The 20493-nt window shown below is 42.5% G+C and overlaps 1 protein-coding gene across 5 annotated transcripts in view; it reads left to right on the forward strand.

Annotated features, from left to right (window-relative positions):
* NCOA7 (nuclear receptor coactivator 7) overlaps nt 1–20493 on the forward strand; it is a 168117-nt gene that overhangs the window by 29481 nt on the left and 118143 nt on the right. For 4 of the 5 annotated variants that reach the window (XM_077813014.1, XM_077813013.1, XM_077813015.1 and 1 more), the window contains exon 2: nt 19598–19728. In XM_077813014.1, coding sequence (XP_077669140.1) covers nt 19679–19728 — 50 coding nt within the window. In that variant the 5' untranslated portion in view covers nt 19598–19678. Of the gene's footprint in view, nt 1–11807; nt 11913–19597; nt 19729–20493 lie in introns of all 5 variants that reach the window. The other variant, XM_077813012.1, reaches the window with a different exon arrangement.

A 20493-nucleotide genomic window follows, 5' to 3' on the forward strand; every position in this document is an offset into this window, starting at 1 on the left:
ATAGTTTGCCTCCCAATGACTTCATAAATATCGCTGTCATGAATATAAAGAGAAGGGTAACCACTTTTCTGTATACCGTGCTATAAAATCCCTCCCGGCCAGAGGCAAAATCCTTTCATCTTTAGAGGGTTAAGAAGCTAAGGTAACCCCGCTGACACCTGACCCAAAATGGCCAATGAGGGGACAAGATTCTTTCAAATCTGGAGGCAGGGGGGAACAAAGCGTTTGGTCTGTCTGTATGATGCTTTTGCCGGGAATAGATCAGGATTGCAGCGTCACAACTCCTGTTAAGTTAGTAAGTAATCTAGCTAGAAACGTGTTAGATTTCCTTTTGTTTAATGGTTGGTAAAATAAGCTGTGCTGGATGGAATGTATATTCCTGGTTTTGTGTCTTTTTGTAACTTAAGGTTTTGCCTAGAGGGATTCTCTATGTTTTGAGTCTGATTACCCGGTGAGGTATTTACTATCCTGATTTTACAGAAGTGATTCTTTTACCTCTTCTTTAATTAAAATTCTTCTTTTAAGAACCTGATTGCTTTTTCATTGTTCTTAAGATCCAAGGATTTGGATCTGTGTTCACCTGTACAAATTGGTGAGGATTCTTATCAAGCCCTCCCCAGGAAAGGGGGTGTAGGGCTTGAGGGGATATTTTGGGGGAAGATGTCTCCAAGTGGGCTCTTTCCCTGTTCTTTGTTTAAATGCTTGGTGGTGGCAGCATACGATTCAAGGACAAGGTAAAGTTTGTACCTTGGGGAAGTTTTTAACGTAAGCTGGTAAGAATAAACTTAGGGGGGTTTTCATGCAGGTCCCCACATCTAGAGTTCAGAGTTCTAGAGAACTAGAGTTCAGAGTGGGGAAGGAACCTTGACAGTTATTCATTTTCTGTTATAGCTATAAAACTAATCTGAAAAGTTTTCAAAATAAATCACTTTAAAAATGTATAGTGTGTACCTTCTGAAAATGAAACCTACATCTATCTCTGAGTTGTGAAGAATCTGTATTAAGGTTATAAAAATCAACAAGAATGCACTTTTATGTAGAAATCCATGATTAAATCAAGTCTTCCTGACTAGTGATTTAAATCAAATCCACCCTGATTAAAATATTACATCCTTTATGTTTTTTTAAAGGAAATTGCAGGTAGCTAGCCTTGTAGATAAGTGCTTTTAATTATATCTAAATACATAGTTCTTCGAGTGCTGGTCCCTATGTGTTTTCCGCCCCTGGGTACGCATGCACTTCATGCACTCAAGTCTGGAAATTCTTCAAAGCAGTGTCTATTGACCCGCACTTGTGCAGTAGCCTTCTTCATGCTCCTGACTGAGGCTGTAAGAGGCAGTGTAGGTCAGTGCCTCTCCAGTTCCTTATTACTGCCATGTGGTCTAAGTTGGAATAATTTCTTCCTTCGCTCCGTGCACAACATGTAAAGTAAACTTTTTGTAAATAGTTTTTATATCTCGCTTAGTAGTTATAGTTAGTATAGTATATAGTTAGTATAGGATAGGTTTCCTCCTCCCCCACTATTCAGGGGAAATCCTCCCCAGTCACAGAGTCCTGGAATTTAAGAATTCTGTTTCCTGTGCTCTATTCTTCTCCATCAGTGATGAGTATTAATGATGCTTGTACTGCGTGGGTGAGGCACATATTTCTGCAAAGTGCAGTATCTGTTGATCTTTCCCTCCCAGAACTTGAGAGGCCTGAGGGCTCTGACTAAAAATGTTCCCAATGGAGGAGGCAATAAGGCCCTGTCCTGACCCGGGTCCAGGAGACCCCCCTGAACATTGGACTCAACGGACCAGCAGTGCCTCTCCTCGCAGAAACCTTGGGACGGTGCCTTTACCACCGAAGCCCAAGGACTCCTTCTTCAGGACTCCCTGTGAGAGTAAGGGGCACTCTCATGGGTGTAAGGACAGATGCCCACAGAGGATTGTCCATAAGAAATGCGTTTGCTCCTGAGCCGTTCTAGGTTGGGGGAGACATTGCATATGGAACCCACAGAACCAGCTCCACCAAAAACTGCCAGATTGGAGGGCAAGGCACTCGAAAAAAGGATCCACCAGTTCTGGCTGTGGCTGTGAGACCGAAGCAGAGAGACAGACACTCATCATTCCCTTCTATGTATGTGGGTCTTAACTCATTGTTGGTACCACCTCATTTATCCAAAGACCGATCAGCTGCAACAGACGAGTCAGGTATTTCAGATGTTTCTGCTGGAACTCCCCGGACTCCGGGCTGTATGGAAAACTTTGTAACACTGGAGGATATATTCCTCCTCTACCTGCAGTCTCCCTTCTTTTCAGACCCTGCCCTCCTGAGGGACATCCTTACCAAGTCAAAGTCCAATGAGGGGAGACTAGTAGCAAAAGTGGCTCTCCGGGCTACGGTAGATGCTGCAGATACAATGACCAGAAGTTTGGCCACGGGGTGATCATGCAAAGGTACTCGTGTTTCCAGTTAGGATTTCCTAGTGAGGTCCAAAACACCATCCAAGACCTCCCCTTTGATGAGGCCAACCTTTTTAATGAAAAGATGGATGAATCCCTGCACTCTCTAAAGGACTTAAGATCCACTTTGCAATCCCTTGGGATTTACATTCCAGCCTCCACGAGGAAACACCAGAGACAGCCCGTTAGATCACAACCACCCTTTTCACATGCTTCATGTTACCAGTGTCCACCTGAGCCTCCGCACGAATGACAGAAGATTCAGAGGTCCTGTTTCTCGGCTGCTTCTGCTGCCACAGCCTCTGCTTACTCCCAGACACCGGCTGGGGCCACTTTCGACATGCAGATTGAGACCCACTTACCACCACAAATGCCACCTATTTCCTCTCTGATCATCTTTGGAGGCTGTCTCACTTTATTCACCCACAGCTGGAACAAGATCACCACAGACAGTTGGGTCCTGGAGATTATCCATCAAGGGTACTTCATAGAGTTTCTTTCCTTCCCTCCTCACAAACCACCTTCCTGATCCCAGGCTCACCAACGGATTCTTCAACAAGAGGCAGAATCCCTTTTACACTGGGGTGGAGGGGGGTAATAGAACACATCCTGCCTCACTACCAAGGGACAGGCCTCCACTCACCATATTTCCTAATCCTCAAAAAAGGCAGAGGATGGAGACACATCCTGGACCTTAGGCAGCTCAACATCTTTATTTGAAAGCTGAAATTCAGGATGACTATGCTGGCACCTATAATCCTTTCCCTTCAGGAAGGAATGTGGTTCGTGGCTCTCAACAGGAAGAATGCATATTTCCACACAGATATTCATCCATCTGACAGGAAGTTTCTGCTCTTCATGGTTAGCCAAGAGCTCTTCTAGCTTTGTGTCCTCCCCTTTGGGCTCACTGTGGTATCCAGGGTATTTACAAAAGCTTTTGCTGTGGTAGCAACCCAGATAAAACGCCAGGGCTATACGGTGTTTCCATACCTGGACGACTGGCTCCTAATAGGCCAAGCTCATCAGGAAATCACGTCAGCAACAGGATCTCTTTGGCACCTTTTTGCCACCTTTCTTTGCATAAACAAAGAAAAGTCCATTTTGTCACCCACAAGAACAATAATTTTTATAGGAACAAGTCTGGACTCAGTCTCTGCAAGAGCATTTCTCCCCACAGACAGGTTTTACACATTGAGCAACCTTATCTCTTGCAGCACACGCAGACTGTGAACTACAATGCACTGGTGTCTTGCTCTGTTAGGCCACATGCACCTACATGATGCCATTCACCAGATCCACTTACGGTACTTGCAAGCTTGGCTCCATTCAACCTACTGACCAAACAGGGATTGGATCAACTCCAACGTCACTGTTCCCACCAGAGTTCTCTCCTCCCTCGCATAGTGGTCCAACCCAAACAAAGCCATTGTGGGGACTCCATTCAGCTGTCCTATACCAAAGGCCACCATCTTAACAGACACCTCCTTTCTAGGGTGGGGTGCCCACCTGGACCCCAAGAGAGGCAAGGCTACTCATAAACTTACTGGAACTGAGAAAGATCCACCTTGTGTGCAAGGTCTTCCTTCCCCTCAAACACTCACTCCATGTACAGATAATATCAGACAGTATCACCACAGTGGTCTATATAAACAAACAGGGAGGGGCAAAATCTTGTCTCCCAGCCTGGAAGCAGTCAGGCTTTGGAATTGGTGCATCAGAAACCACATTATGAAACAGGTTGCAAACCTCCTGGGTGTTCACAACTCCCTGGCAGACAGGTTAAGCAGAAGCTTCTCTACGCAGACCACAAATGGGAGATCCATGACAGAGTTCTAACCAACATATTTTCACAATGGGGTACACTGCTTTGGGATCTCATTGCTTCCCAGACAAACAGAAAGCTTCCCAACTATTGCTCGAGGGGAGCCATAGACCATGATTCCCAGGGCAGTGTTCTCCTGGACGGCTGACCTCAGATATGCCTTTCCTCCCTTTCCCCTGCTACCACAAGTTGTACAGCAGATCTGTCATGACAAAGTCACCATAATCCTTCGAGCACTCTCCTGGTCCAGATAACTCTGGTTCATGGAACTACTAACAATGTCCTCATGCCCACTAATCAGGATTCACCCATTTCAAGATCTCCTAAGCCAAATAGGGGGGAAATCAAGCACCCCAATCCAGGCTGACTCCACCTCACGGCCTGGCATTTGGATGGGCGTCAGAAATAGAATGTTCATTCTCCGTCCCTATTCAGAAAATCCTGAAACAAAGTAGAAAAGATTCTACCAGAGCCCGCTACCAGGCTCCATGGTGGTGCTTTTCAGCCTGGGCACAAGGCCAGTAACATTCATTTGATACAGTGGGCATTCCAGTTATCCTAGACTATCTCCTTTCATTAAAGACTTCAGATTTGGCCCTTAGCTCATTGCGGGTACACGCAGCAGCGATTAATGCCTTCCTCCCTCTGGTGGAGGGATGTTCTGTCTTTACACATCTGGCTACTGTGCAATTTATGAAGGGCTTGATCAGGACCTTCCCACTGGTCATTAAACCTACGCCTCAACGGGACCTTAACCTCGTCCTGTCAACACTCACCTGTCAACCCTTTGAACTTATGGCAACATGTGCTATGATCCACCTGTCCATGAAGGTGGCAGTCACCTCAGCAAGAAGGATCACTGAGCTAGGAGCCATGAAGGCAGATATTCCTTATACAGTATTTCACAAAGAGAAGGGCTCCCTTAGGAGCCCTAAATTTCTCCCCATGATTTTTTCTGAGTTCCATTTCAATCAGTCAATACACTTACCTGTATTTTTCCGAAACCCCATGCTTCTTCCAAAAACAGGAGACTTTACTCCCTAAGTGTCAGACGCACTCTGGTGTTCTACCTACAAAGAACCAAACCGAACCCATCCAAGACTCTTTGTTGCCATAGCAGAAAGATAATGTGGACAGACATTATCCTCACAGAGACTTCTAAGTGGGTTTTGGGATGCATCTTAGAATGCTACAAAATAGCAAAACTTTCCCCTCCTGGGGGTATTACAGCTTATTCCATGTGAGAACAAGATGCCACTGCATCTTTATTGGAAATTCCACTTTAAGACATTTGCAGAGCAGCACGTTGGAGCCATACTACCTCAGCTACACAGCTATTTGTACTATCACTAGCTCAATCAGAGCTATTGCAAGTATGTGTACATGAGCAGGGGAATCTCACTTCTAGCTACTAGTGGAGGCATAGCCTTTGAGATATTGTTAGGACTTTCAGGTTTCAGGTTTAATTCAAAATGTGTAATGCTAGAAGCAGGAGAGGAAGTAAGGAGCAGTAGATAAACCACAGAAGTGGAAGTTAAGAGGTGTGTGACTCTGTCACAGATTTGCAATATGATCTGAAGGGGAGTCTCTTAATCTTTCTGGGGCTCAGTTTCTCATCTGTAAAATGATGGTAATGCTATTGCACAGAAATGTTGTCGGGTTTAATTTAAATAAATAAATACTGTAGTGTTTTTTCAACATTTGAGAACTAACTGGAGCCCCAATCCTACAAACGCTTATGCACATGCATCACTTTACACATGCAAGTAGTCCTGTTGACTTTAAGAAGTATATCATTCATTCTGTTTATAAAAATGTCATATAGGATTTTTCTGGAACATTCATCTTCCTATATGATATCTGAGAAGAAAACACTAGAGTTTTCTCTTTGTAAAGAATAGAGGGTTTGATTCTTTGCTGCATTGCCTTGTGTTGCCGTGTACGCTTGTGCAATATGGATGTGAAATGCTACCAAAAAAGTGTGTTGGTGTTTTACACGAGCTTTGCACTGGTGTACATGCAAACACAAGATGCAAGGGGGTGAAGATTCCCTTTAAACCTATATAGGAATTAACTTCTACAGTAAGACTTGCCAAAACCCTTACAATTTAGATTGTTGAGAGCTACTTTTACCTTCAATATTATACAGCTCACCCCCTATTAATGAATTACCATGTTATTTTCCAGTTTTTTTTCAAACAGCAACAACTGAATTGCACACCATGATGTATTGCACCATGTGGAAAATAACTTGATGGTGTTTGGTTGCCAAGTATTAAGGGCACAGGAGATTAAATCAGGATGTTTTTATCTTTGACAAATGCCATTTTTACTCACAGCATGGAATCCCTTGCATTTTTATTCACTCACTCATGTTCTGTGAGGAAACATAGTGATTTGATTTGGGGCACAATCCTACTTTCACTTAAGTCAATAGGAGTTTTTCTGCTATGTCCACTGGAAGCAGGATCATGTCTTTGGATTGGAAACAGTGTTGACATACTTTTAATTCTGGTTTTCAGTAGAAGGTATAGCGATCCCACAAGGTGGAACTACCATAGCATATCTCTGTCTTCATTTAACCAGAGAAATACAAGTCTGCATTGGTCTGATACCCAGCTAGGTTTATTTTGAACAAAAGCTCCACAGAAATCTTTTCCATGTATTCATTTTCAAATTTTTTATTTCTCGGTGTGTTTTTGAGTTGTATTAGATCAATAGTTTTCAATCTGTTTTCATTTGTGAACCCCTAAAAAATTTCAAATGGAGGTATGGACTCTTTTGGAAATCTTGGACATAATCTGCAGAACCCAGTTTGAAACAACTGTTCTATGATAATGGTGACCTTCTGCAGACCCCTTAGACATAGTTTGTGGACCACAGGTTGAAAACCTCTTCATTAGATTTTAAAAGTGCAGTATCATTGCAAGAAACACTGTAGGCCTGCTGCTTCAACTTTTACTCACCCAAACGCATTGAAATCAATGGAACTATTTGCATAAGTAAGGATTATTCTCATGAGCAAGGATTGCATGAGCAGACTCAATCTCACCACAATAAGGAAGCTTTCCTGGTGTAGTCTAAACTGGATAGTAAGCTGATTGGACCATGACTTTTTGCAAAGACAAAGAGCTTATTCATATTTGTGTTTTGGAAATTTCTTTAAAATTCACATGGTATTTAGTACCATGATTACATAGTTGAGGGTAAAAATTCCCTGGTTTTCTTAAGGTAACCTTCTAATAACTTCTGCATTTATTGTTCAAGGCACTTAAATCTAATTTAATAAAATATAGCTCAGGCTAAATTATATGGCTGTGCTGGAGCTTACTTATAAGCCTCCAATCTCATTTGTAATTGCAGCATTCTGCCTGAAGAAAGAACTAAATAAGCTGTGTTTACTCTAATCTTTGCTGGCTATGCATTTCTGTTGCCTTTTTATCCGGAGACACTGCAGTGTTGTTCTTCTACTTGGGTTTTTATGATCGCAGCAAATGAAACGAACTAGTTGATCATGACAGTAATTCAAAGTAAACCTGATTCGTCCAGTCATTGCTGAATAACTTAATGAAAACTGCCATTGCCTTTCGCTTTGCAGGTATAGTGTTAAAATACACCTGCTTGTTGTAGTGTTTGACTAAATGGAAAGGCATGTTAAAATGAATATTTCTTTAAAGACTTGATAATACATATGCTTCAGCCCAGTAAACTACAGAATGTAAACCTTATTCTCATTTCCATGACTTGATAACAAATCAGAATCCTCACATTCCAAGCTTACTTGCTTCACAATAAGTCTGTATTGAATAAGCTTCTTCTTTCACAATCCTGCAACGGTGTAGGTGGATTGTTGCACTCGCATAGAGCCCCATTGACTTTACTGGGTTCCATGTGGACACAGAGATCTGCCCTCTTGAAGCCAGTTGCAGGATCATGTCCCTAATTAGTAAAATGGTGGAAGTATTTACTCTTTACTTGCAGTGCCCTAGCTTGCTGAACTCTTCCCTTTTTCACTCTGATCCATATTTCAAGATCATTCTCAAAATGCTGTATATAATTTTTCTTTAAGAACCCTGCCCCCCAACCACCCCCACACACTACTACTACATTTTTATAATGTTGAGTCCTTTTTGCTACCTATTTTCTGGCTGTTTTATTGGCAATATCCTTGCTGCTATCACAGTGTCCTAATATGTGTCAAATTGACATTGAAACAAATAAAACCCTGCATGTTTTCTTACATTTCAAATATAGTCCTCTCCAAGGAAGCAGATTCAAACAGAACCATGTGTTTAGACTGTAAGCTCTTTGGAGCAGGGAATCTCTCTTCTATGTTACATGTGTGTGCAATAACTAATACAGTAGAGTCCTGAGTCAGGTCTCCTAACAATAATAGGAAGCAATCAAATGTATCTATCCTCCAGTTAATAATATAGTGGTTATTCTGTGCTAGCAATTCAGAAAGCTGTTGAAATATAGGCTCAGACTTGCCATGTCTTCCATTGTTTGTTGGAGAACCTAGAGAAAGAAGGATGTTCCAGTGGTTAGCATGCTAAGCTGGGATTTTGTAGACCTGGGTTCAGTTTCCTGCTTTTCCATAGACTTCCTGTATGACATCAGCAAGGCATTTAGTTTCCAGGTTCTTCTGTTCTCCATCTGTAAAATGGAAATAATAGCACTTCCCTACCTCTCAAGAATTTTGTCAGGAAACATGCAACGAAGACTGTAAAGCATGTACATATTACAGTAATGTGGGACATAGACGAGAGAAAAGTGCTAGCTCTTGTATGGGTTAGGCCTGGTCCACTACAAACTTAGGTTGACATAAACCACATTAAATTGCTCTAATAATGGGTGTCTACACTACTGAATCCCTTCCACTGACCTAAGTGGCCTGTAAAGTCGACATCTGTACTCCACCTCCGCGAGGGGCATAGCGCATGAGTCGACATGGGGATAGTGTAGACACTGCGTTGTGTAATTCGAATCAGTTGGCCTCCACTGTGTCCCACAGTGCTCCACTGTGACCGCTCTGGAAAGCACTTTCAACTCCACTGCATGTCAGCCAGGTACACAGGAAACAGCTGCTCCCTTGTTAAAGCCCCGGGAACTATTGAATTTTCATTTTCTGCTTGATCTGCGTGGCAAGTTCACCAGCACAGCTGATCTTGGAGACTCAAGGCTGCAAATGTGCTCCAGCATGGAGTATACAGGAGGTGGTGGATCTTATTGCTGTGTTGGGAGAAGAGTCTGTGCAGGAAGAGCTCCGATCCAGCAGATGAAATGCTGACATTTATGCCAAGATTGCAGGGGGCATAATGGGGGAAAAGGGCTAAACCAGAGACATGCAGCAGTGCCGCGTGAAAATAAAGGAGCTTTGGCAAGTGTACCAGAAGGCAAGGGAGGCGAACAGTCATTCTGGTTCTGCACCTTAATCCTGCTGCTTTTATGAGGAACTGCATGTGATTCTCGGCGGTGACCCCACCACTACCCCAAAATTCTCCATGGATACCTCGCAGGAGCCCCGGGAGACCTTGAGCAACAATGAGGAGGACATTGTTGAGGAGGAGGAGAATGCACGGCAAACCAAGAATTGTTTTTAACTCTGGAGCCCATCCCTTCACAGGACCAGTTGGCAACGCAGCGTGATGGTGGGGAAGGCGCCTCTGGTGAGTACACATTTCCCTTGAAACTGTAGAGGTTACATGCTACTATTTTTTATGTTTAATCTGAACAAAAAAGTAGATGTAGAGGGTATTGGTTGCCACTCCAACTATGCAGAGGGTGCTCTCCAAAAAAAGACTGTTTATGTGCACAGGGATGGCCTGGGAATCCTCCGTGGAGATCTCTAGGAAGCTTTCATGGAGGTACTCTGCAATCCTTTGCAGAAGGGTTCTGGAAAGGGCTGCCTTATTTCGTCCTGGTAGGACACTTTCTCGCGCCACTCCAGTATTAACTCTCTTGGCATCATTGCAGCACATAGCATTGCAGCATAAGAACCAGGGCTGTACCCAGACGCTTACAGAATCTGCTCTCGTGCCGCCTCTGTTACCCGCAGGAGAGTGATATCACATAGGGTCACCTAAGGGAAATGGGAAGTTTTCAGTGCTAGCCCTTAAACTGCAAACGCTTCAACAAGTAATCTGCCCCCGTTTGGTGAAATCTGGGTCACACAACCACGCTTTCCCAAACTGCCATGGTTGTGGTTGGAAGGGATCACCATGTATTGCAAGCAGCATTGTATTAAAAAAAAAAAGGGGGGGGGGAGTGGCGGCTTCCTGTTTGTCTCCCTCCCCCCCACCCCTTGGTGCTGCTTTTATAAAAATCAATCTGTTGGGGGGAGGCTTTACACTGGTGCCTGTCCTCAATCACCATCCAGCTTGCTAGGGGAAAGGGGGCTTTTCTCAAGTTCCAACCTGTGATCCCAAGGATGTCTTCACAAAAGCAACAGCACAAGACCTCTCACCCATGCCTCGTGGCCTTACTCACCATGGCTGGAGCAGCAAACAGACTCTTGCAATAGTCAGCGGTTGTGATTACATTGTGGCTTGCAGTGAAATATATTGAGGGGTGTTTTTTTAATAAAAAAAAATTAACCTTGCACCAGAAACAATGTATGCACTGTCAATGCTACCGTTTTGCTTTGGATTCCTTGCAGCTGAAACCTTGTCCGTCGGCGCATCCTCCATACTGGGACAGAGACTTTCCTAGATTAGAAGGCAGAAAAAGAAGACTCAAGAGGACATGTTCAATGAGTTAATGCGCACCTCTGAGAGTGACAAGAAGGAGCTCAGAGCATGGAGGATTACACTGTCCGAGAAGCTGGACATGGACAGGGAGGACAGGAGACCATGCAGGGAACAGGAGCATGCCACACGGAAAGGGATGCTGCAGATTATGAAGGAGCAATCAGACATGTTGAGGCAAGAAAGGCAGCTGGATGCTAGAGTCCCTCTGCAGCCTATATTGAACCTGCTGTCATCATCATCCAGTTCTACATCCTCCTCCCCTACACATCCTATGAGGTGGGAGAGTGGGGGAAAAGTCATGTATCCCTTGCACTCAACACCAGGGGAGGTTACAAGAACCAGAAGGTGCCCATTCCCACACCTTTGATTGTTATTGCAGTGCACCTATAAGCAAACTTTCCTTGTTTCTCCCGCCCCGCCCATAGAGTTATCAGCCCTTTGCCCAAAGTTATCTTACTTTCCTTTGCTGTCTCTGTGTGTTTGTGTGCATAACAAAACTTTACGGATTGAGGAGAAAAGACTCTTTATTCATTCAACACACGGTGGTTGGTGGGAGTGGAGTTTACAGGGGAGAAAATGCAGTGGAGGGGACAGTTTGGTAAGGAACAACATAGATAAGGGTCACATTATTCTGGCTTATTGTTAAAACTGGTTTTCAAAGCCTCAGAGAGATGCAGAGCTCCTTGATGTGCTCTTCTTATTGCCCTGATGTCTGGCTGCTCAAAATTGGCTAACAGGTGATCTGCCTCAACCCTCCATCCTGGTGGAAACTTTTCTCCCTTTGTTTTACAGAGATTATGGAGCACACAGCAGGCATCAATAGCAATGGGGATATTGCTTTCACTGAGGTCTAACCTAATAAGCAAACAACGCCAGCAACCTTTTAAACGTCCAAAGGTACATTCCACCACCATTCTACACTTAATCAGCCTATGGTTGAACTGGTCCTTACTGCTGTTCAGCATGCCTGTATAGGCTTCATGAGCCATGGGAGCAAGCGGTAGGCTGGATCTCCCAGATCCACGATTGGCATTTCGACAGCATCAGTGGTTGTTTTGCAGTCTGGAAAGAAAGACCCTGCTTGCATCTTTCCGAACAGACCTGTGTTCCAAAAGATGTGCATGTCATACACCTTTCCTGACCATCCCACGTTGTTGTTGTTGAAACAGCCCCTGTGATCCACCAGCACTTACAACACCATTGAGAAGTAACCCTTTTGGTTTATATCAAAATACCAGAATCTGATTCATGCTCATCTACGTACTCATATTGTTGAATATATCATCAGCAATGTGCATAGCTCAGAGAAATAGTACTTGATGCTTGAGAACTACTGCTGCAGGGCCAATCAAAAAGTGATTATAGGTTGTTACACTGGTGGCACCAAACAGATTTCTTTAAAGAAAACAAATGACTTGGAACACAAATAACATTCTTAATGTTTAATTAATTTGTTGTTTAAAATCAATTAGTTCATCTAGATAGACTGAGAGGTTAAAAGAAGGAAGAAAATAAGAGTCCCTGAGACTCAGTTCAAAGTTATCAATGAAAAGGTGTTAGAGGACTACTTATATATTAAGAAAATAAATTGAAAACGAGAAGGCTAAACACATAACTAACCCAAATTTATAGTATAGTTTTAAATATTTCATACTGGTTTATATTTTATTTGGCTATGTTATTTAACACTGATTTAATTGTTCTCAACATGGAGTTTAGCAATAAATTCATCTTGATATCAAGTGTATGTCATTCAGTCAGATCTTCTCTCTTTAGAAAATTGTGTCCAAAAAACAAAACAAAACAAAAAGCAAAAAAACCCTAGCATCATCAGAGTCATTAAATAGAAATTTTCTCCCATCTATTGAAAAGTGCATTTTAATGGGAAATAACACTGAATCTGAAATACCTATAAAGACAGATTCAGCTCCATCATGCTTGTGTTTTTGAGCCTGGGCCATGCTGGCAGTATTTGGGAATCTGAGTATCTTTCTCCCTAATAAAAATATTATCTTTGGACCTCCATAGAAGTTTCATGATCCAATCCTTATCTGTAGTACAGAAAAGGTTACTACAAGAGATGGATTTTTAAATATCTGTCCTAACCTAAATTAATTTAATCTCTTTTCTGACAGTATTGAAGGGACACTATCCGTTAGAGTGGAAAATATGGGGTTTCTTTATTTAATAAAAGTTATAAAAACTTATTCAAGAATTTTCAGATGTTTTAAAATTTCAAATAAAAATGTGTATTATTTAGCACTAAACATTCCCCGGTAGTGTTTGTAACCAAACCATTGCAGCATTGAACTAGTGCATGAGAACCAGAAATTGAAGCTTTTCTTTCCCAACTATTGTTTTTTGGTAGTAATTACTGTAGGGTGCTATATGGTCATGATAGGAGATGGTCCATGAGACAATATCGCTATTGTGCTATGAAAAAATTTCAGAAGCTCTCGCCTACTTCGTTTTCCTTGTTCAAGTGAAGCGAAAAACTCCAAACATAAATGGTGAAAACTAAATTGGATTTTTAAAAAATATTTTTAAAATAGAGTTTAAAAACTCTGTTTCTTTAGTAACATTAAGAAGGAATTTTTGTTAAGTACAAATTTTAACCTTACAACATACCTTTAAGATGCATTAGTATTTTGTTCTCAGAAATTTCTTTCTGAGAAAGTGAGCTAAGATTTAAAACTAAACAAAACAATAGACGTAGAACTTAAACAATATGAAGTCAGTTATATGTGAACTTTCACTGATCGGGCCAATTCTTAACAATGCTTGAGATGACCTCATTATTTCCCTCTCAGTACAATAAGACAAAAAATAACAGACACTTTTCTTCTCTTTTAAGAATTCCTCAATTTTATCTGAATGCCCTTACATCATCTCCACATTATATGTTATGTTCCCATTTTCAGGGTAGTCCATTTATCCTGAATAGAATACTGCACTTTTATTGTATTTAGTCTTGATTTTGAAGTTGCCCAAAGGGATACACTCTGCTGTTTTTGTTTGTGTTGTACGGAGCTGAAATGGGAAGCAAATTGTAGCCTCTGGACTTGCAGTCTCATGCGTAGCTTTGCTACGTGACACTGCACAGAATATAATTGTTTTTACTACCTGTTTTGTAGACAAAGTTAGAGAAGAAGAGGCTCCTTTTGCACTTGAACGTCTTGAAATTTACTAGATAGATGGTACTTGACCTCCAAGTGCAGGCTTGACTCTAAATATAGCACAAGCAAAAAAACCTGACTGTTATTTCCTTACATTTAAACATCTAAGTATTTAGGACTTAATTCTCAAAGCTGTTCAGGGCCTCCCAAAGTGTCTGGATGCAAGGGTGCTCCTAATTTTTCAGGAGGCACTCAGCATCTTGCATAATTGGGCCGTAAGTATCTGGGACAGAATGGCATGTTATGGTGTTTTTCCTATGCTACTGTCACAAAGATCCTAGTATCCTACTGAAGACTTCGCAACATTTTCGTTTGCGGAGCACTTTTGATCGGGATTTTTCAGCATTTTTTAAAATGGTAAATCTGTCTAATCTAGCTAATTCAATTTAGGATTTATAATGATTGCTGTTAGCAGACTGCAATGATGACCACTGCATAAGATAAGTGTATAGAAAGAAGATTTTAATTTGGAATATGTTCAGTTAACCACAAAGAGTTTGTAAGAATAGAAAAAAGAAAAGGAGTCCTTGTGGCACCTTAGAGACTAACCAATTTATTTGAGCATGAGCTTTCGTGAGCTACAGCTCACTTCATCAGATGCATACCGTGGAAACTGCAGCAGACTTTATATATACACAGAGAATATGAAACAATACCTCCTCCCACCCCACTGTCCTGCTGGTAATAGCTTATCTAAAGTGAGCATCAGGTTAGGCCATTTCCAGCACAAATCCAGGTTTTCTCACCCTCCACCCCACCACACAAATTCACTCTCCTGCTGGTGATAGCCCATTCAAAGTGACAACTCTTTACACAATGTGCATGATAATGAAGTTAGGCCATTTCCTGCACAAATCCAGGTTCTCTCACTCCCTCACCCCCCTCCAAAAACCCACCCCCATACACACACAGACTCACTCTCCTGCTGGTAATAGCTCATCCAAACTGACCACTCTCCAAGTTTAAAACCAAGTTAAACCAGAACATCTAGGGGGGGGGGTAGGAAAAAACAAGAGGAAATAGGCTACCTTGCATAATGACTTAGCCACTCCCAGTCTCTATTTAAGCCTAAATTAATAGTATCCAATTTGCAAATGAATTCCAATTCAGCAGTTTCTCGCTGGAGTCTGGATTTGAAGTTTCTTTGTTTTAAGATAGCGACCTTCATGTCTGTGATTGCGTGACCAGAGAGATTGAAGTGTTCTCCGACTGGTTTATGAATGTTATAATTCTTGACATCTGATTTGTGTCCATTTATTCTTTTACGTAGAGACTGTCCAGTTTGACCAATGTACATGGCAGAGGGGCATTGCTGGCACATGATGGCATAAATCACATTGGTGGATGTGCAGGTGAACGAGCCTCTGATAGTGTGGCTGATGTTATTAGGCCCTGTGATGGTGTCCCCTGAATAGATATGTGGGCACAATTGGCAACGGGCTTTGTTGCAAGGATAAGTTCCTGGGTTAGTGGTTCTGTTGTGTGGTATGTGGTTGTTGGTGAGTATTTGCTTCAGGTTGCGGGGCTGTCTGTAGGCAAGGACTGGCCTGTCTCCCAAGATTTGTGAGAGTGTTGGGTCATCATTTAGGATAGGTTGTAGATCCTTAATAATGCGTTGGAGGGGTTTTAGTTGGGGGCTGAAGGTGACGGCTAGTGGAGTTCTGTTATTTTCTTTGTTAGGCCTGTCCTGTAGTAGGTAACTTCTGGGAACTCTTCTGGCTCTATCAATCTGTTTCTTTACTTCCGCAGGTGGGTATTGTAGTTGTAAGAAAGCTTGACAGAGATCTTGTAGGTGTTTGTCTCTGTCTGAGGGGTTGGAGCAAATGCGGTTGTATCGCAGAGCTTGGCTGTAGACGATGGATCGTGTGGTGTGGTCAGGGTGAAAGCTGGAGGCATGCAGGTAGGAATAGCGGTCAGTAGGTTTCCGGTATAGGGTGGTGTTTATGTGACCATTGTTTATTAGCACTGTAGTGTCCAGGAAGTGGATCTCTTGTGTGGACTGGACCAGGCTGAGGTTGGTGGTGGGATGGAAATTGTTGAAATCATGGTGGAATTCTTCAAGGGCTTCTTTTCCATGGGTCCAGATGATGAAGATGTCATCAATATAGCGCAAGTAGAGTAGGGGCTTTAGGGGACGAGAGCTGAGGAAGCGTTGTTCTGAGAGCTGAGGAACACTTCAATCTCTCTGGTCACGCAATCACAGACATGAAGGTCACTATCTTAAAACAAAGAAACTTCAAATCCAGACTCCAGCGAGAAACTGCTGAATTGGAATTCATTTGCAAATTGGATACTATTAATTTAGGCTTAAATAGAGACTGGGAGTGGCTAAGTCATTATGCAAGGTAGCCTATTTCCTCTTGTTTTTTCCTACCCCCCCCCCCAGATGTTCTGGTTTAACTTGGTTTTAAACTTGGAGAGTGGTCAGTTTGGATGAGCTATTACCAGCAGGAGAGTGAGTCTGTGTGTGTATGGGGGTGGGTTTTTGGAGGGGGGTGAGGGAGTGAGAGAACCTGGATTTGTGCAGGAAATGGCCTAACTTCATTATCATGCACATTGTGTAAAGAGTTGTCACTTTGAATGGGCTATCACCAGCAGGAGAGTGAATTTGTGTGGTGGGGTGGAGGGTGAGAAAACCTGGATTTGTGCTGGAAATGGCCTAACCTGATGCTCACTTTAGATAAGCTATTACCAGCAGGACAGTGGGGTGGGAGGAGGTATTGTTTCATATTCTCTGTGTATATATAAAGTCTGCTGCAGTTTCCACGGTATGCATCTGATGAAGTGAGCTGTAGCTCACGAAAGCTCATGCTCAAATAAATTGGTTAGTCTCTAAGGTGCCACAAGGACTCCTTTTCTTTTTGCGAATACAGACTAACACGGCTGTTACTCTGAAACCTAAGAATAGAAAGTGCATTCTGATGCAGTACATGCTGAGGAACATGGGCTGGTGATGTTCAGTGCTCATTATATGGGGATGGGAAAATTATGCCAAATATTTTGATAGAATATAATATTACAAGCTACCAAATATCTTCTTCTTTGGTATTTCAGTCAAGTTGACCTCTTTTGGATACATTTACTTTGATAGATGACTGCTAGTTTGAAGAGTGTGATTTTAATGCAGAAACAAAACTGGTGGGAACAGATTATGCTGAGGGGTAAATTTTCTGTTGCTTACATGGCAAATCATTTGTATGTCTCCCATTATTAAGGGGAGTGGTGGATTCTCCATCTCTTGATAGAAGATGTGCTTTAGCTAAACCCAAGTTATTGGGCTCAATGCAGGAGTAACTGGATGATATTCTGCGGCCTGTGTTATACAGGAAATCAGACTACTTAGATGATCTGATTGTCCCTTCTGGCCTTAAAATCTAATCTACAGCGGGAAAGTTACTCCCAATTAAATTACTACTTCCATCTGTGTATGTTTGTGTGAGAAAGTGAGCGCATGTCCAACAGAATAGCCTCTTGGAAAAAGAGTTGCTCCAGAGATGCTTTGATGGGGATTTTCAAAAACGCATGGCATTGGCCTATCATTAACTTCAGCGGGAGCAGCTTTAGACCAGTGCTGGGTAGCAGTGTATGGCCTCCCCCATATCTAAGAGCTTAGTAATTAGGGCACTCAGTTTGGATGTGGAAGACACAGGTTCACGTTCCAAGTCTGGAACAGGGATTTAAATCCAGGCCTCCCATGTCACAGGGGAATGCCCTAACCACGAAGCTATTTGTTGGCTAGTCTGGGATAGGTGTCTCTGAACCTCTTTTGTAGAAGCAGTTCCATTTTGTGTAAATAATTAAATATTCATTGAGAATGACTCTATACTATAGCCTGGCAGTCAGGCGGAGGGGAGGACACCTGTGTTTGAGTCCCTGCTCCAATTAATATTTTGCCCAGCTCCAGTGCAGAGCCCGTTTGAAAATCCTACCCTCTGGCTTAAAAGGGCCTCGGTCCTGCATTGTGTAAAGAAGCTGTGATTCCAATGCATAATGCCATAAACAGATATCTAGCCAAAACTGATATGCTAATCTGCAATAGTTTAAAACTTTGGATGTTATCTTGACCTTCTTTAGGTGTATTTTTATTTCTCATACAGCCCAGAAAAGTCACTGGTTCCTTGTTCAAGGTGGCTACAATTCATCTGCAAGCAGCGTACAGGTTGAACCTCTCTAATCCTGCACTCCCTGGTCCAGCAACATCCGTGGTCTGGCATAGGCGCTGACTCCGTGGGTGCTCCGGGGCTGGAACACCCACTGGGAAAAATCAGTGGGTGTGGAGCATCCACCAGTGCCAAGCTGTTCCCTGTGCCCCCTTAACCCTGCACCTCTTGCGTGCTGGTGGCCCCAACTCCTCCTCCTTCCTCCCAGCACTTTCGGAGCGCTGTGAACAGCTGAGTTGTGGTGTTCAAGCTCCAGGAGGGAGGGTGAGGACCTGGGGCTAGCGGCTGGGACCCTGGGCGAGGGGCTGGCAGCTGGGACCTGGGGCTGTCATTGGAGCCCCCAGCAGGGGGCCAGTGGCCGGGACCCCGGGTGGCAGCAGGGCCCCTGAGTGGGAGGCTATGCTGGGCGCAAAGCCTGGGGGGTGCTGCAGCACCTCCCATACCCCTACTTCCCATGCCTATGGAGACCCACTGGATCCGCATTGACGTCCTGTGGTTCAGCAAATTCTTTGGTTTGGCACCAGTCAGGTCCCGAGGGGGCTGGACTAGAGAGGTTCAACCTGTGCCATCTTTATTTGTGATTTTCCATATTGGTTTAATGAGGCATGACAAAAAAATACCTGTGCTGTTACAGAGAAAACAGATTGCGTTTTACTATTTCAAGTTGAATTGTCAGTGGGCCACTACTCAAACTTTTTGTTTTTTTGTTGCTTTTGTCAGCATTTTTCAGTAAATGCAATTTAAATTATTATTTCAGATTTTTGCTTCTCACATTATAGGATATCTCGGCAGTTTGGGACCATTATGGTCACAACTGGGAAACAAAAGAAGTGTGGGCTTTTTTGATATATACAACCAATTTACAAATCTGTAAAGGATAAAATATTTACAAGCTGCTAAGACATTGTTACAGCGCTTTGAATTAATCCCCTGTAGTATGCCACTGTAAATGCTGTCACTGATTTTCATATCAAAATCTCTTCAGATTCCCTCTGATTCTTCCTCATTAAAAAACAAAAACAAACAAATCTCAGATATGATTTTTCTGCAGTGACTTGCCCAACCATATTCATTGTCTTGTGTTTTAGGTACAATAGTCTGTATCATGTGACATGTTTTCACTGGTTAAAGTTTACTGCCATTTGTCATGGGGCTATGCATGTTATCTCCGCACTGTAAATTGCTGCAGAAGTTATTGACATTTTGATTTATGAACTTCTTTTTTGTTTTTAAATGATAAATACAGGGGGACTATACATGGGTATGAGGCACTGCGAAAAAGAGCAACAAACCCCAAACGCTCACCTGGCACTTTTCACTGTATACCATGGAGACTAAGGAGGAGAAGAAGGAGCGGAGACCAGGCTATTTTGCCCGGTAAGTGTGCATAATTAGTTCAGTGCTGATAAAAACGTACCTGTGGACTTTGCCATCGGTAATAGGCTTGTTTTTCACATTTTAAAATTATAATCTAGTGAATTATAAATCCACAGGTGCCTCAGTGGGAGCTGGATTTTCTATCTGCATTTCCCCCCTTGAGTTTGAGTAATGATTTGTTGTCCTTTTCCTGCTGTTTCTGGGTAATGGAGGCAGCGCTGCAATACCAGTTATAAATGTTACTTCCAGTACAGAGCTGTTACTGAACTTAGTTGCAATGTGCTCTGAATCTCATATTAGCAACTTGCCTGGCTCCTGTTTAAGGTGAACTGGATAAAGCTGCAGTGACTGTAAATCTGTAACACAACAGAAGTTTGTTAACTTCAGATTCTTAAAGAGACAACGATTCAGCAGTACATTCTCATAGGGGGAAGGTGGGTAAATTATGGGAGACCATCACCCTAATAATTTGAAAGATGAGATGATGTTCTATGCTAATACTTATAAACTACTCTAATAGTTAGATTATATTACTGTCTATAAAGACAACATTATATTTTTGCCAACTACTTTTATTATCTTGGAGCCATGGCAAGTATTTTTTAAGGATAAAAATGAGTTGCTGGGAAAATAATTCTTTGTTAATATAATAAACATTTTATAAATAGTCATCCATGATGACCTGTATGGGAGAAAAAGTGCCAAAGCTCAGTTAGTCTGTTTGAAAAATATGAGAGTAAAATTCTTCACTCTGCTTTCAAACAG

Source organism: Eretmochelys imbricata, chromosome 3 (assembly GCF_965152235.1).
Source record: "Eretmochelys imbricata isolate rEreImb1 chromosome 3, rEreImb1.hap1, whole genome shotgun sequence".
Classification (NCBI taxonomy): Eukaryota; Metazoa; Chordata; order Testudines; family Cheloniidae; genus Eretmochelys; species Eretmochelys imbricata.